Here is a 14,256-nt window from a genome sequence, read left to right on the forward strand (position 1 = left end):
ATCCACTCCTCTTGTGAGGAAAGGATTAGGTGAGACCCAACCTCACGCAAGACAGTGCATCCCTTACCATAGGGTTATTGTAGAGCCCATCTTGATGTATGTATTACGTATTCATGTCGTTCATCCATCTTTTCTACATCATTTTATGATATTGATTGAAAAATTGAAAGAGATCCGATTATCAGGTGGACCGTGCCGATGGAAACAATGTTGATTGATCATTAATGGAAAGCAAATGTTTCAGGTTGAAAATTTTTTTACTCCTTCATTAAGGCTTATGTGAGCTTATTGATGGATTGAATGGTAAACACTACAAAAATATTAAAGTGCGCCTTAAGAAGTTTTTAACGGGAGGCCAGTTAATCATCACTTTTTCATATAGCGTGGTCTACTTGATAATTGCATCTACTCCTTTTTTGGGGATAATGCCCTGAAATGATATGAAAAAAAAAAAAATGGTTGAATGACACGGATACATTATATTATTGTTTGAATTATCTTCGATATTATCAAAATATCTTCAATATTATTGTTATCTTCAGCTTGACAATACTTATAACACCGGCAGTTATTAGAAATTCCAAACATTAATAATGCATTGCTAAGTACTACCAATGAATCGATATTGCAAATATTTTCAATTGTGTAAATCTCGAGCATTGCTGTATTACTAATGTATCTATATCACCAATATTTTTGACTATGTAAATTATACGTGACACTTGTATTATAAGAAGATCAGTGATATCTCAATAATATCGCCAACGTAGTAAAAATATATTTATAATTTTTTAACAAATACATTGTTATATACAATTTTCAATTTGTTGTTGCTAATAATGATAATATCTTGTAACATGCCTGACATCAATATTACAATATTTTGTTTACTTTCTTGTTGTTAATGATTTTTATTATAAATGTTTGAATAGAAGGTTGGATGAATGATTGGCTAGTTAAATACAATAGATGGGATATTTAGACAATTTCTCACAATGATATATATTTTTAAGCCTTCATTAAATAGGAACTTGTTGTGCATATATTTGTTTTGTAATTTGTTAATTTCTAAAAATATAAATACATGCATTTTATCATCTACCAGAGTTTTATTCAAAATTTTACCATTTTTTCTATGCTTTTTTCGTATTGTTTATCATCAACAACATTATCAGCAATATTTATAATGTTTCCTCGTCCCGAGCATCGAAAACTGTTGCGGATACTTCCAGCAATGCATAACACATGCATCAATGTGGTCCCACCGAAACCCCACGGGAAAGGTCGTACCGTCTTGCGTGAGGCCGGGTTCTCACCTAATCCCCTCTCCTCCAGCTCCCTTCTCGCTGCACGTCTCATCACCCGCATTGCACGTGAGAATTGGAATACGGAACCTCTCGTGCACCCTTCATCATCCTACGTAGCATCTGTATACCGAATTCAGTGCTCCCATGAAAGAGTAACGAAAGTTGCACTTACGCGAGTATACTATCCACACAAGTCGATCGTGGCACATGTGTAGAACATCCCTCCCATCGTTCCAACCATTTCAACGTCACCTTAAACTAGAAATTCTCCATTAATGGTACCATTGGAATCGAACAGGGTCCACGCCAAGCGTCAGTGGACGCGAGTTGCGTGTAACCCTTATTACATGGAACCGTGCAGCCCAAAACTCTGTGGGGCCTACGGTGATGTCCATTTCACATCAACTCCGTTAATCAGTTCCGAGAAATCATTTTATGACATGCGATTAAAAAGTTAGGCATATCAAAAACTGAAGTGGACCACACAACAGTAAAAAGTTGAGATGAAAACACTATCCATTGAAACCTTCCGGACACTTGACGTGGACTTTACATGCCATCCAACCCGTTTACGGGGTAATTACTATCAGAATGTATGGAAAGCAGAAATGTCATCTTGGTACATAACTTATGTAGGCTCGAACAATGTTTCAATGGTGAGCATTGAATTCTCACTTTTTCCCGTGGTGTGGCCCGGTTGAGTGTTTTTTACCGGATTTCCCTTTAAAATAACTTTCTAAAATGATCTGGAATAACTGATGGACGGAATGGATTTCACACAAACAACGTGATGGGTCTCACAGAGATTTGGGTTACACGGTTTCCGTGTAACAGGGGTTACATGCAAGTCGCGTCCAACGCGATGCCCGTGACAGTCAGTATCGGACCCACATCTTCCACCAATCAGAATAAAGTGAGATCGTACTCCCGCGAACTACTGTACTCTTACTATAAATACCACATCCCCCACGCTTTTCCCCCTTCTTCAAAATTCTTCTCAAAATCCCTCTTCTTCTCCTCCCTTCTCTCTCTGCGTCTAACCCTCGCGCCCTCTTCAAACCCTAACCCTAACCCTAACCTGCACCTTCCGAGCCGAAAAGAAAAACCCTAACCCTAGGGTTTTGATTCCATGGCCTCTCAGACGGTTGTCCCTAATCTCTACGAGACGGCGTCTCAGCCTGACACCGGAGGAGACGCCTACACCTTCCTCGAATTCAATACGCAGGGCGACGACTTTGACTACCCAGAATTCCGGGAGCTCTCCCAGCCGATCAGGTCCTCCGTCTGGCCCACGGCCCCAGATGTCGTCCCCGACCCCGCCGACTGTGCTGCCGATCTGCAGGCCGATGCGGGCCCTATATCCTCTGCTCCGGGCAGTGCATCCAAGGGCCGCAGCGGCGGAGGCAGCGGAAGCAGCAGCAGCAACCAGGCTGCGGTGGATGCCCTAGCAGCCGGGGTGGGCAGTTTGAACTTCGAGGAGACGGGCGAGGACGAGAACTTCGAGTACGGGAAGGGTGATTTCACGGAGCATGCATGCCGGTACTGTGGCGTGCAGAACCCAGCGTGCGTCGTGAGGTGCAACGTGCCATCATGCCGCAAGTGGTTTTGCAACTCGCGGGGGAACACATCAGGCTCGCACATTGTCAACCACCTGGTGCGCGAAAAACCCTATCCCTAATCTATCTCCCACTCTATCTCTCTGTTTTGCTGCTGTTTGTAATCTACATATGGGCTTAAATCGTTTTTCTTAATTGGTCCATTTCCCATCTTTTTTCAAGAGGGCACCTTTTGTTTTGCCCTGTCAAGTTTCTGAATATTCTGAAACATTTTGAGGGAGATATCATGTGTCAGTGAGTGAGGTTTTTTCTCTCCCCAACCGCACTATAAATTTCCCAATTATTTATTGTGTGTGTGGAGGGAGTGGCAGCTTATTGTACTTGGATCCTTCAGAATAGAAAAAGAAAAGCCAGGACCCAGTTTGGATACTCGATTGAGGGTATGGAATCCCATTTACGTTATACTTGAACTCTTAAATCTACCAGAGTTTAGAATTTGAGGAACTATAGGATCTTCGATATACAAATTTTCAGCTGCTACAAAGCGTGCAGCGTGATTCAGTGATCTCGATTGTTGACCTGTTTAGCTCCGTCATTGTGAACCATGCCTCGCAGATCTCCTAGAAATGACACTCAATCTTGCAATTTGTGGCCTGAATGTTGACAGTTGAGATGAGAAATATAGTAATTGTCCACATTAAATTGAAAAGAGACGTATAGGATTTGTGGGTAGCGTCTTCCATTGCGGTAGAATTTGGGGCCCTATTATACAAATAGTTTGGATCACTAAGCGTGCTTCCACTCGTACAAAATGACAACTAGTATATTTGCACATCCTTGGGACGGGGATCATATGAATGCTCATTGCATTTAGAGCCCCCAACCGAGCAACCATATTTACTTACATGATTACGTTGACGTCTCTCTAAAGAGCCCTCTTTTCCACCCCAAAGTGCTACTGCCATTGCCCAAATGGCTTAGTTTGTCAAACCCAGACTATGGATATTGGTACCACCCTCATCGTAGGGTTTATTACACCTCACTCCATTCTGACAAATGGATTTTTTTCTTCTTCTCATCCGTGTCACCCCAAAGAAAGTCACGTCTAGGCTTCTCAAGGAATAATTGTAATCACTTGTTATAATGCAGCTTTTGCTGTCTGGAATAATTCTTTCGCAGAAATGGGAATGTGTGGGTCTTGAATCAGTCAGTGGTGGAAGTTTTCAACAGCTGGAGATGTGACCCGTTTGTGAGTAAAGGAAGAGTTGTGTGGATCCTTGTCCTGTTTGTGATCCGTTGAGAAAGTTGGAAGGAAAGGAATAACTGCATTTTTAAGGAAGAGGAAGCTAGGTTGATGGAGATCATTGAGAAGACCAAAGCTTGTGTGTTAGAGTGGGCTTCAATATCGGTAGAATTCGAAGGTTGCATGCCCAAGGATATAGAGAGGGATTGGGTTCTCTTGTTGAGGATCCCCTCCGAAGAAAACATTTGGGGTGAAGTTTTGCGTCCTCCACTGGCGGGGTTTTTCAAGCTAAATGTTAGCAGGGTGCGGGATGAGTCCTGGAATCTGACTCGTATAGAGGTGTTTTGAGGGATGCTGATGGTGCAGTGCTGCTTTGGTTCTCAGGGCCTGTTAGGCTGTGATTGCAGCAGTCAGGGGTCTTAGCTCTCTAGAGAGCGTTCATGTTATTGCCTCTTTCTTGTCTGAGGAGACAATCATAGAAGGAAACATGGCAGATATCTTTAGATGGGCCTCTTGTGGAGAGCCAAGATGTGGTCATTGAGATATGTTTCAAGGAAACGAGATCCCTCCTTTCTAGTTTAATCATTTCATTTTGACTTGTAAAGGGGAGCAAATGATGTATCTGTTCAGTTAGCAACTGAAGGTATTAAGCCGGTTCGCTCTTTGTATTGGGACTTCTGCACTTTCAAGATTTCTGATTATTTTAAGTTTGTGCAATCAAATTCGAAGGGTCTGTTAAGCATTCTAAGTATGGGTTATTTAGGGGGATCATACTTGTTGTGATTTTAGCTGCAAGATTAAAGTCAAGGTTGGATTGGGTTTTGGTAAGCTCCGTCCTTTCTTCTTTTCGTTCTCCTTTTTTTTTTTTGGAGTGTTTTTTTAGTAAGTTTTTAGGAGCCTCCGTGGTTAAGAATATTTTACTCAAGTCGGTTTCCAATTAAATTAGAATTAGGTTTTTAAGGGTCTGTTTGGGTAAGTAGTTTAGAAGAAGGAAGCGGGGAAGAATCAGAGGGAGGTTTTCTTTGGTTAACCCATGCATGCTTTGGCCTGAAACCGCTGCTTCACTAATGTGAATTCTCTTCTTCGTTCACCCTCAAAATGGATAATGATTCACATAGGTTGTCCTTTGGCGGGCATAATAGCTACTCCACTGTTCTTCCCCAACTCTGCTCATCCTGTTCCATTTTAGGTTTTTAAGGGTCTGCTTGGGTAGGAAGTCTGGATATTTGGGATTAAGCCTCATGCCATCCACGTTAGATTTGCTGAGCTCAAGCTGTGATTTCCACTCGATCATAATTATGGAAGTTTGAGAAAATAAAACCTGACACAATAATTGTGATTTTGCAGAGGGAAGTGTCGCTTCCTACATGGAGTGCATGGGATCTGCTATTAATGTCCCGATTTTGTACAATTCCCACCACAATGGACCTAGGATTCTATATATAGTTGTTGGTCCTATTTATGTAAAACTTTTTGAATTAGGAAATAATGAATTTGGTTATGTTAGTGTTTCTCATGCGGAATCCTTGCCAGTTGTTTGGGTGTTTCCTCGACATAAAACCCTCAAAAAAGCAGATCTAGCAAGAATGTTCCCTAATGAGTTCTGTATTGGTTGAGTGCTAATCAGTAGTGGTAAACCAAGTAAGCAAAAGCATCTCTCAGTACAAAATCTACAAAATTAAATCAGCTTGCCAAGATATAATACATCTATGGTGTCATGCGAATTTGTCAATTTCCTCTCTTACCTCCGTAAGAATGTAAGATGGAAGAGCAATCACTTTCTTCTTCTTCTTCATTATGTGGAAAGTTGATTTATTTTCTGTATTCTTCTTGTTTTATTAATGATTGAAGAGGATGTTCAGTGTTCTTATGTTGTTCTTTGCAGCTATTACCTCTTATTTAATGCCATCCTGATTGTGTATAGTGTTGAACTGATGACTGTTAGCTGTTCTTTATGATTTCTTCCACCGTGGTTTTTGTTCTAGACGTGTCCTTATGCTGCCTTATGATGTTTAGATGACTGCTTAATTTATTTATCGTGGAAAACAAAAATAAAATGTAGTTTGAGATTATCTGCTAATGTACATATTATTCAACTGTTAATTTTATCCATTGGATGTTTTTAGGTTCGAGCAAAACATAAGGAAGTCTGTCTTCATAAAGACAGCCCGTTGGGAGAAACGATTCTTGAATGTTATAACTGTGGCTGCCGAAATGTCTTCCTTCTTGGTTTTATTTCTGCCAAGACAGAGAGTGTCGTTGTTCTTTTGTGTAGGGAGCCCTGTTTGAGTGTCAACGCACTGAAGGATATGAATTGGGACCTGAGTCAATGGTGTCCTCTCATCGATGATAGGTGTTTCTTGCAGTGGCTTGTTAAGGTATGCTTTCTAGTAAATTTGTGTCTTCATACTATTGGAGTTTATATGCATCTTCCATTTTGAGTAATTAGTAGATGTTGCTTTCCAGATCCCGTCTGAACAGGAGCAGTTGAGAGCACGCCAAATCAGTGCACAACAAATAAATAAGGTAGAGGAGCTATGGAAGACGAATCCTGATGCTTCTTTGGAAGATCTTAAGAAGCCCGGAGTAGATGAAGAACCTCAGCCTGTGGCATTGAAGTATGAAGATGCATATCAGGTACTAGATTCCACTTTAGTAAGCCTGATTTTGAAAATTAGGACTAAATTTCATGATGATTTTTGTTTTTTTTTTTCCCTGTCTATTTTTTAGTTTACAGGAAGCTGTCATGGAAATCTCCCTTGCTTAATCTTTAGCCTTCTGTGAGTATGTTTCATGTTGCTGCTTTTGTTTTGCAGTATCAAAATGTATTCGCCCCACTCATTAAGCTTGAAGCCGACTATGATAAGGTGCTTACGATTCTTCTGGTTTTGCTTTTCATTTCATTGACCACTGAGAGATTTCAACCTTAAAAGTGAGAAATATCTTGTACTAAGAAGTGGCTTGTTTATTCCCTTATGTTGGACCTGCTTAATACGTATGTATATATACGCAGAAACACACATGCATGCGTACTTCTGTATTCCAGTCAATTAACTGGTTCCAGTCATACTTATGTTTTTTTTTTTCCCCTTCTTTTACAGATGATGAAAGAGTCTCAAAGTAAGGACAATGTGACAATACGATGGGATATCGGTCTTAACAAGAAGCGCATTGCATACTTTGTCTTTCCTAAGGTGGTGGAATGTACTGTCTCATGTTTGATGTTTGCCAGATATTTGTATTTATTTTTTATTGTTAATATCAGTGTGCTTGTAATTTTCACTTTTGAGGCTGGAGCTTTCCTGTCCCTGAAGTTCATGTTATGATCCCTGTAGGAAGATAATGAGTTACGGCTTGTACCGGGAGATGAGTTGCGGCTTCGGTATTCTGGGGATGCAGCTCATCCTGCATGGCAGTCTGTGGGGCATGTGGTACGCTTTGCTCCTTTGGAATGAACTTACACTTGATTTTCTTATTGAACGTGATGACTGATGGATCTCTCAAATCTTATGGGGTGGACATTCTTGTCATGAAGTGTTATATTGCCTCTGTAACATGCAATTATTTCCCACTGATATCTGTTATGAATTAATTCGTGGTTTCAGATCAAGCTAACTGCGCAAGAGGAGGTTGCACTCGAACTTCGTGCCAGTCAGGTAGGGTTTATTTTGACTTTGGCTCTCACTGGCGCTTGTATGTTTGTTCTATTTCAGCTGTAATGCTTATTGCTTATGATTTGCAGGGTGTTCCTGTTGATGTGAACCATGGCTTTAGTGTTGACTTTGTTTGGAAGAGTACAAGCTTTGATCGAATGCAGGGAGCAATGAAGACATTTGCAGTAGATGAAACAAGTGTTAGTGGGTGGGTAACTTACTGTGATGTTTCATTGCATGCAGTTGTTAGGGTTCTTAACCTGTGTTACTCGGGTATCTTACAAGAATGTTTCATGTGCACGGTGTTATCCTTGCTGTATCTTGTATGTCACAGGGACACACTATTCAGTTGAGAAAATGTTCCTACATAACTAGGAGTGCATTAAAACTTTTATGGGATTGCACACATATACTTCTACAATACAAAGTTAAAATGGCAAACTGTTTTCCTCTGTGAAAAACGGCAAGCTGTTTTCCCCTGTGAACTATGTCAATGGATGTCTCCCACATGTGGAGGTTACAAATTCTTCAAAATGGAGTGTTCCCATCATATGGGTGTGATGAGATCATCGCTTTGTACTAGTATGCCTTTGTCTCTGATGTTTCATTTTTCGTGTATTTTCTGTTTTTAATTTTCAACATTTTTTGCCAATCATAAAAATGACCAATTCATTAACTAAGAAAAACACTAAAGCAGGGCAGAACTTACCCTGTTGCCAAATACTAAGAGCCAGTCAGTACAATTGTTTAACAAAGAGTGCTGGGCATCTCATTAGTTCACACTTAGAGTCTGGCAGTGGTGCCCTTGTTGCTTCCCTTCGTCTTTTGTTTTCCTGCGTAGGTTGCCTGATGCCATGACTGCTAGGATGACTTATTTACTAAAGCAGACCAAAGAGCCAAGTTGTTATTAACATGGTAGAGTTGTGGTTATTTCTTGAATTCTTTTCATTTCCTACCATTGTTGCATGGACTAATGGTAGAAAACATGTTAATGGCATTGGAATAGGAAAACATTCTACCTGGGTCTGGCGCATGGCAATAATGGCTACTTGGTGGGCCGTTTGGATTGAGAGGAACAATAGATGCTTTCAGAACAAAGCGCGGCCTCCCCACCTTCTGTCTTCCCTGATTAAGTGCATGATTGCGGAATGGGTTTCCCATACGGATGGGATCAATGTAGATTTTCTTTCCTTTAAGGATTAAATTTTCTTTCCTTTCAGGATTAATGGTTTCTGCCTCCTCAGCAGATTCCGTTTCTCCTCTGTATTTTTTTGCTCTTTAATACTAGTCATCTTTCAAAAAAAAAAAATCAGAGGGAGGGCAGCTCCAATAATGAGATCCTAATCATCTTCAGTCACATGATTCTTAGAAAATTTGATTAGAAATTTACAATTAGAAAGATGAACACAAGCAAGAATGATTCCCTGCACATCTGTTTTCCCATTCTATGTTTTGCTACAGTCAGTCACTGAGTTTGATTTGAGAATTTGTGGCATTCAAGGCAAGTTACCAAGCCGGAATGCACACCACACCTATATGTGGTGTGGTAACAGTATGCATTTTTGAAATGCTAAAATTTGATGCTGATTTTGAAATCTGTGTTAAGGTTCTTGCCCACCATTATTGGATAGGCGAAGATATTTCACATCAACTCTCACTCTACTGTACCACTTGATATTTTCCTTTTATCATATGTACGCCTACTACAACATATCTAAATAGTACATGTTTTTTTTGGAAGGTAACATCAATTTATTAAAAAGCCGCCAATGCAAAGGAGGGTGCAAAGAATTACAACCTTAAAAAGGGCAAAAAACATTACTAGCATCCACATATTTCAATCGGGATGCCCGTCCATCCACAATACTCCACATCTACCTTGATTCTCCTAACAAGGACCTCATTGATCAAACCCCAATGGTTATGCCAAATGGCCCAAAGCGTAGCCATAAGAACCACAAACGCTACACAACCTTGCCCTCTTTGCCTACTCGACCTCCATGCCAAGCCCAAAGGAAATCTTTTATGGATTTTGACATCACCCAGGAAATATTGAAGATGCCAGAGAAGATAGTCCATGCCTCCTAGGCAAACGCACAATGAATGAAGAGATGATTAATCAATTCGGCCTATTTCATACATAGATGATACATAGGTGAGCGTCATGGACCTATTTAGGAGATTATCAATTGCTGGCACTCTCTTTCTTTCCACTAGCCTCACGAACGTTGCCTCCTTGGGGGAAGTATTGTAGAACCAAGAGAATGATGTTGTGGCGTTTTTCACTTGATAGGCCAGCTTCCAAATCATCTCATAAAAGGATTTAACCAAGAATCGACGCTAGCAATTACTTTTCCGAATAATAGAACTTATGTACTCAAGTGGGGTGATAGAGCCTTGCAAGTGAATCAAGAGCTTTGCAAAGTCATCCGTTTCCTCCTCCGAAAGGTCCCTCCTAGGTGGAGGAGACTGAACTGTAGCACACCCTAGCCTGGATGCACAATGAGCTAATGTAATGTCTTTATACAAATAAAGGTTAGCTAGACTCGAAAAAAGAACTTGAAGCGTTGAATCCCCACACCGCGGATCCTCCCAAAACCATCTGATTACCATCTCCCAATGTGAGAGCCACCCCCCCTCTTCAAATTGCATCGATATCAACGACACCACCCTCGAGAGAGTCGACATCTTGTAGCGCGAAGAATCTCTTGCCCACTATTCCAGAAATCCATATTTGTTAGCAATCAACTCTCTCCAAAGCCTTCATTCTTCCAAAGAAACCTCCACAACCACTTACTAAGAAGGGCCTCATTCATGCCGCTCAACTCTCTTAGGCCTACCCCCGCTTTAGTGAACAGTTTTGCAAACTTCATCTCACCTAATAAGGTGGAATTTGTGGCTTTTTCTCTGCACTGCTTTAAAGGATCACACCTTAGTTTCTCTAATCTATCCAACACCGACTTTGGACACCGGTATAGGGACATGCAGTGTTTTAAATATCGACGATATCAACCGATATATCCCACGATATATCTTGTATCCCAACCGTGCGATACGAAATGCACATGTAGTGCCGATATATCCTACCTATTCGATCCAATGAGCATTTTCATTTTTTGATCAATGTTTTTGTTGTAAATTAGGTTAAACCTGTGTCAAATGGTTACAAATCTATGATTCTTCATGTTTTCCATGAAAAATAATGGATTTGGAACTTTGATTTCCAGATTTGGGGGAGATGGGTCAAGTTACGGAAAATTGAGAAAAATAAAAATTTCTTAATTTCTCACAAACCAATTGCAATCTTTGTATCCAACACAAAATTAAACATGTATGTAACTTGATCTAGTGATTCTTCTTTTGTTTTTGAATGTATTGCTTGTGTTTCCATACATGTCTTCTTACGTTTATAAATTATATGGATAGACTTTGAATATACTTGCATCAGTTCAATTGGAAAGTACATATATTAGGACCCTATACAAAGGAAACCCCTATTATGTGTACTTTTTTTTTTTTTTGGTAATGTTTTAATTTCTTAGTGTGTATTGATGTCTTTTTCAATAATCCCTGAAGTTTCATTGAAAAATTCGACCAATTTCCCAACAACAATGATACATTACGAGATACAACCAATATATCCCATGCGATAACCAGTATTTATCTGTATCCCAATGGTGCGATACTTTAAGCGATAACAATATTTAAAACATTGGGGAAATGAAGTAAACGGGGAAGTTTGATAGGGCAGCCTTGATGAGTGTGATTCTTTCTCCCGAAGATAGGTGATAGGTTTTCCATCTTGATAGCTTCGTTTCCACCCTTTCTACCACTTTATCCCAAAGATGCATGGCCGGATTTTCAATGCATACATGTTTTGCAAGTCCTAGTCAGTTTAAATTACAACATAATGATAAGAGTATAGAATCGTAACTCCACCACCATCATCATCTAAGCCTCACCCCTAGTTGGGGTCAGAAACACAAATCCTATTCTGCCATTCTGTTCCTTTCCATTCCATTCCATTCCATGGACCGTACCTCAGTTAAACCATAGGTCATCTGGTCCTTTCTTACTGCCTCCACCGTTTTCCTTTTGGGCCTTCCCCTTCCCCTTTCCCCTCGCCCTTATAGAACCTTCAACTTGAACCAACTCACTCCTAACCAATGCAATTCTTGGTCTTTTTTGCACTCTAGCATATAGGATCATATCTTCGATTTGCTAAACATAGCAACAGACTGCAAATGACACACAAACTGGATGGCAATCTTGATCTGAAATGTTGGAGCCTAGATAACATTAATCCAGTTCACATTATCCCATTTGACAACATCTAACAAGTCCAATCTATATGTAAAATATTAGCAATGTATGCCAGCACACTCTTCATTAGGCATACATATAATTGCAGTTAATATTATTCTGATGTGAGCCTCTTGCATGGCTAGTTCCAAGAGCCCAGATAAAAGAGGCAGATTGGTGGGCAGCTGATTGTAAAGCTTGCCAATCTTTAAATGCCAACCCCAAACTGTTGAGAGAGTTTGGGCCGATGATTTGCTTGGCAATGGGATTCAATGTTTTGGAGTATTTTATTTAATCGATCAAAGAGTGAAACTTCTGTGGTGATGTAAGTTCTATTTGGAGCTTCTGAGCTCTTGCTTGGGAGACAACTTGTTTCTATTTATAAAAAAATTTATAACATGAACTCATCAAGGCTTCTCTCACCTTGAAAAGCATGCTGATATGGTATGGTTCACTGCACATGAGCATGTGTTGTTGCATAATTTTGCTAATGGTATTTCATGGTCATTTTTTAGTATCTTGCAGCTATGTATTCTGCTTACAATTTGACACTTGCCAGACTATTTGTTGTTGGTAACTGTGTTTTGTTTCTTAGGGGTTATCTGGTTGCTGGTTTCTAATTTCTCATTTTAGCGATTGTCTGGTTTCAACAAAATAAAAATAAAAATAGTAGTTTGGTTGGCACTTGATGGTTGGTTTCTGCTCTCCCCAGCAATTCCATTCCCCAGCTCATCCTCATAAAAATACTTTCTTCTTTCTCAGCTTTTAGATGTGGGGTGGAAAATATGGAGAACTAAAACGGAAGTTTAGACTTTTCTGAGGTTTCCCCAGGTAACCAGGTGTATTGGACAAACAAAATTTAATCATTGCCCAAGAAGTCTTAGGTCAATTCTATCATTCCCCAGGAAACATGAAAAAAAGGGAATGAATTCCCTAACAACCAAACAGGCCCTCAGGGTCAGTCCCCCCTATTTAACCCCAAGTCCCAGGGAGTTCTTTTTTCACTTCTACTGGAGAAGCCGTTGAGGCTACTATAACATTGAATGTGTGGTATGTGAGTTGCAGAGTTGACACACTGCGATTCTGTTCATTTATCTGTGTTAATTCCATTTTAAAAGTTAATCTGATGTTTATTCAGAACATAAGTCGCATGTCTGCATTCTTTTTCCTGTCATGTTGTCTACTGGTTTTTTTGTGTACTTTACCATTTGGAGTCTTAATATTCAATTCTTTTTTTTTTTTTTGGTAATAATCAAGCATTTAATTTAAAGAATTAAATTCTTTGAACAATTTAAATCCTGTATCTTGTTATTTGACATTTCATGCTAGTTTTCTAATATTATTGGTTGGTAGTAGGAATTATATGTTTTTGGGAACTGAACATTTCGCGCTGCTAGTCCAGTAAAAATATTCTATTCCTCATGCAGGTACATATACCATCACTTGTTGGGTCATGAAGTTGAGGTCCAGGTGGTCCGTAATACGCTACCTCGCCGCTTTGGTGCCCCAGGCCTTCCAGAACTAAATGCATCTCAAGTATGTTTTGTAAATTTTGTGTGCAAATTACTTAATTGGGATATTTTTCTTTGGAATGTTAGGACGCAAATCATGTGCATGTAGGTTTCCTTGTATATCTTTTTAGTTCATTGCAATGCAGAACTTGGAAAGTCATGATTGTTTGAAGTTCTGGGTAACATACCTGCAATGGTAGCTGCTTTAGTTTGTTGTATTTGCTCTATAGGTAACATTAAATTGTGCTTCACTTATATGTCATATAATACACATTGTGGATAGCATTCTCTGTTCTTAAACATGTTGCCGGAAATTAATCAATAAAAAAGGTGTCAGGATTTTATGGATTTCCTTTTTTTAATCGAGTTTGTTCCCATTAATTGCAATAAATGACCAGTTTCTTTTTTTTGGGAATCATTGATTTGCCTAGTTGGGTCAAGTGTTTGATCTCTGCTTCTCTGGTGGATTTTTTTAGTGTGCATTTGTGTTATTGGCATGGGTTAGTGCAAAAATTTAACAAACATTGGTTGACGTGCTAGTGCAAGATGCCATGAAAATCTTTCCGAAAAAAGAAAGGAAAAAAAGATGCCATCTTTAAAAGCAGTCTTTGGTTGAGAGTCGTGAACCTTGTACCCTGATGGTTAGGATGCAAAGGTCGCAGCATTTATTTCCTAGGTTGCATC

At 39.7% G+C, this 14,256-nt stretch overlaps 1 protein-coding gene across 2 annotated transcripts in view; it reads left to right on the forward strand.

Annotated features, from left to right (window-relative positions):
* The first annotated feature begins 2,284 nt into the window (after positions 1-2,284).
* Positions 2,285-14,256, forward strand: part of LOC131232513 (regulator of nonsense transcripts 1 homolog) — a 61,364-nt gene continuing 49,392 nt past the window's right edge. For both annotated transcript variants that reach the window (XM_058228793.1, XM_058228794.1), the window contains exons 1-9: positions 2,285-2,961; positions 6,233-6,484; positions 6,573-6,743; positions 6,923-6,973; positions 7,208-7,300; positions 7,442-7,537; positions 7,712-7,762; positions 7,849-7,967; positions 13,489-13,597. In XM_058228793.1, coding sequence (XP_058084776.1) covers positions 2,437-2,961; positions 6,233-6,484; positions 6,573-6,743; positions 6,923-6,973; positions 7,208-7,300; positions 7,442-7,537; positions 7,712-7,762; positions 7,849-7,967; positions 13,489-13,597 — 1,467 coding nt within the window. In that variant the 5' untranslated portion in view covers positions 2,285-2,436. The remainder of the gene's footprint in view (positions 2,962-6,232; positions 6,485-6,572; positions 6,744-6,922; positions 6,974-7,207; positions 7,301-7,441; positions 7,538-7,711; positions 7,763-7,848; positions 7,968-13,488; positions 13,598-14,256) is intronic.

This window comes from Magnolia sinica, chromosome 18 (assembly GCF_029962835.1).
Source record: "Magnolia sinica isolate HGM2019 chromosome 18, MsV1, whole genome shotgun sequence".
NCBI classification, from domain to species: Eukaryota; Viridiplantae; Streptophyta; class Magnoliopsida; order Magnoliales; family Magnoliaceae; genus Magnolia; species Magnolia sinica.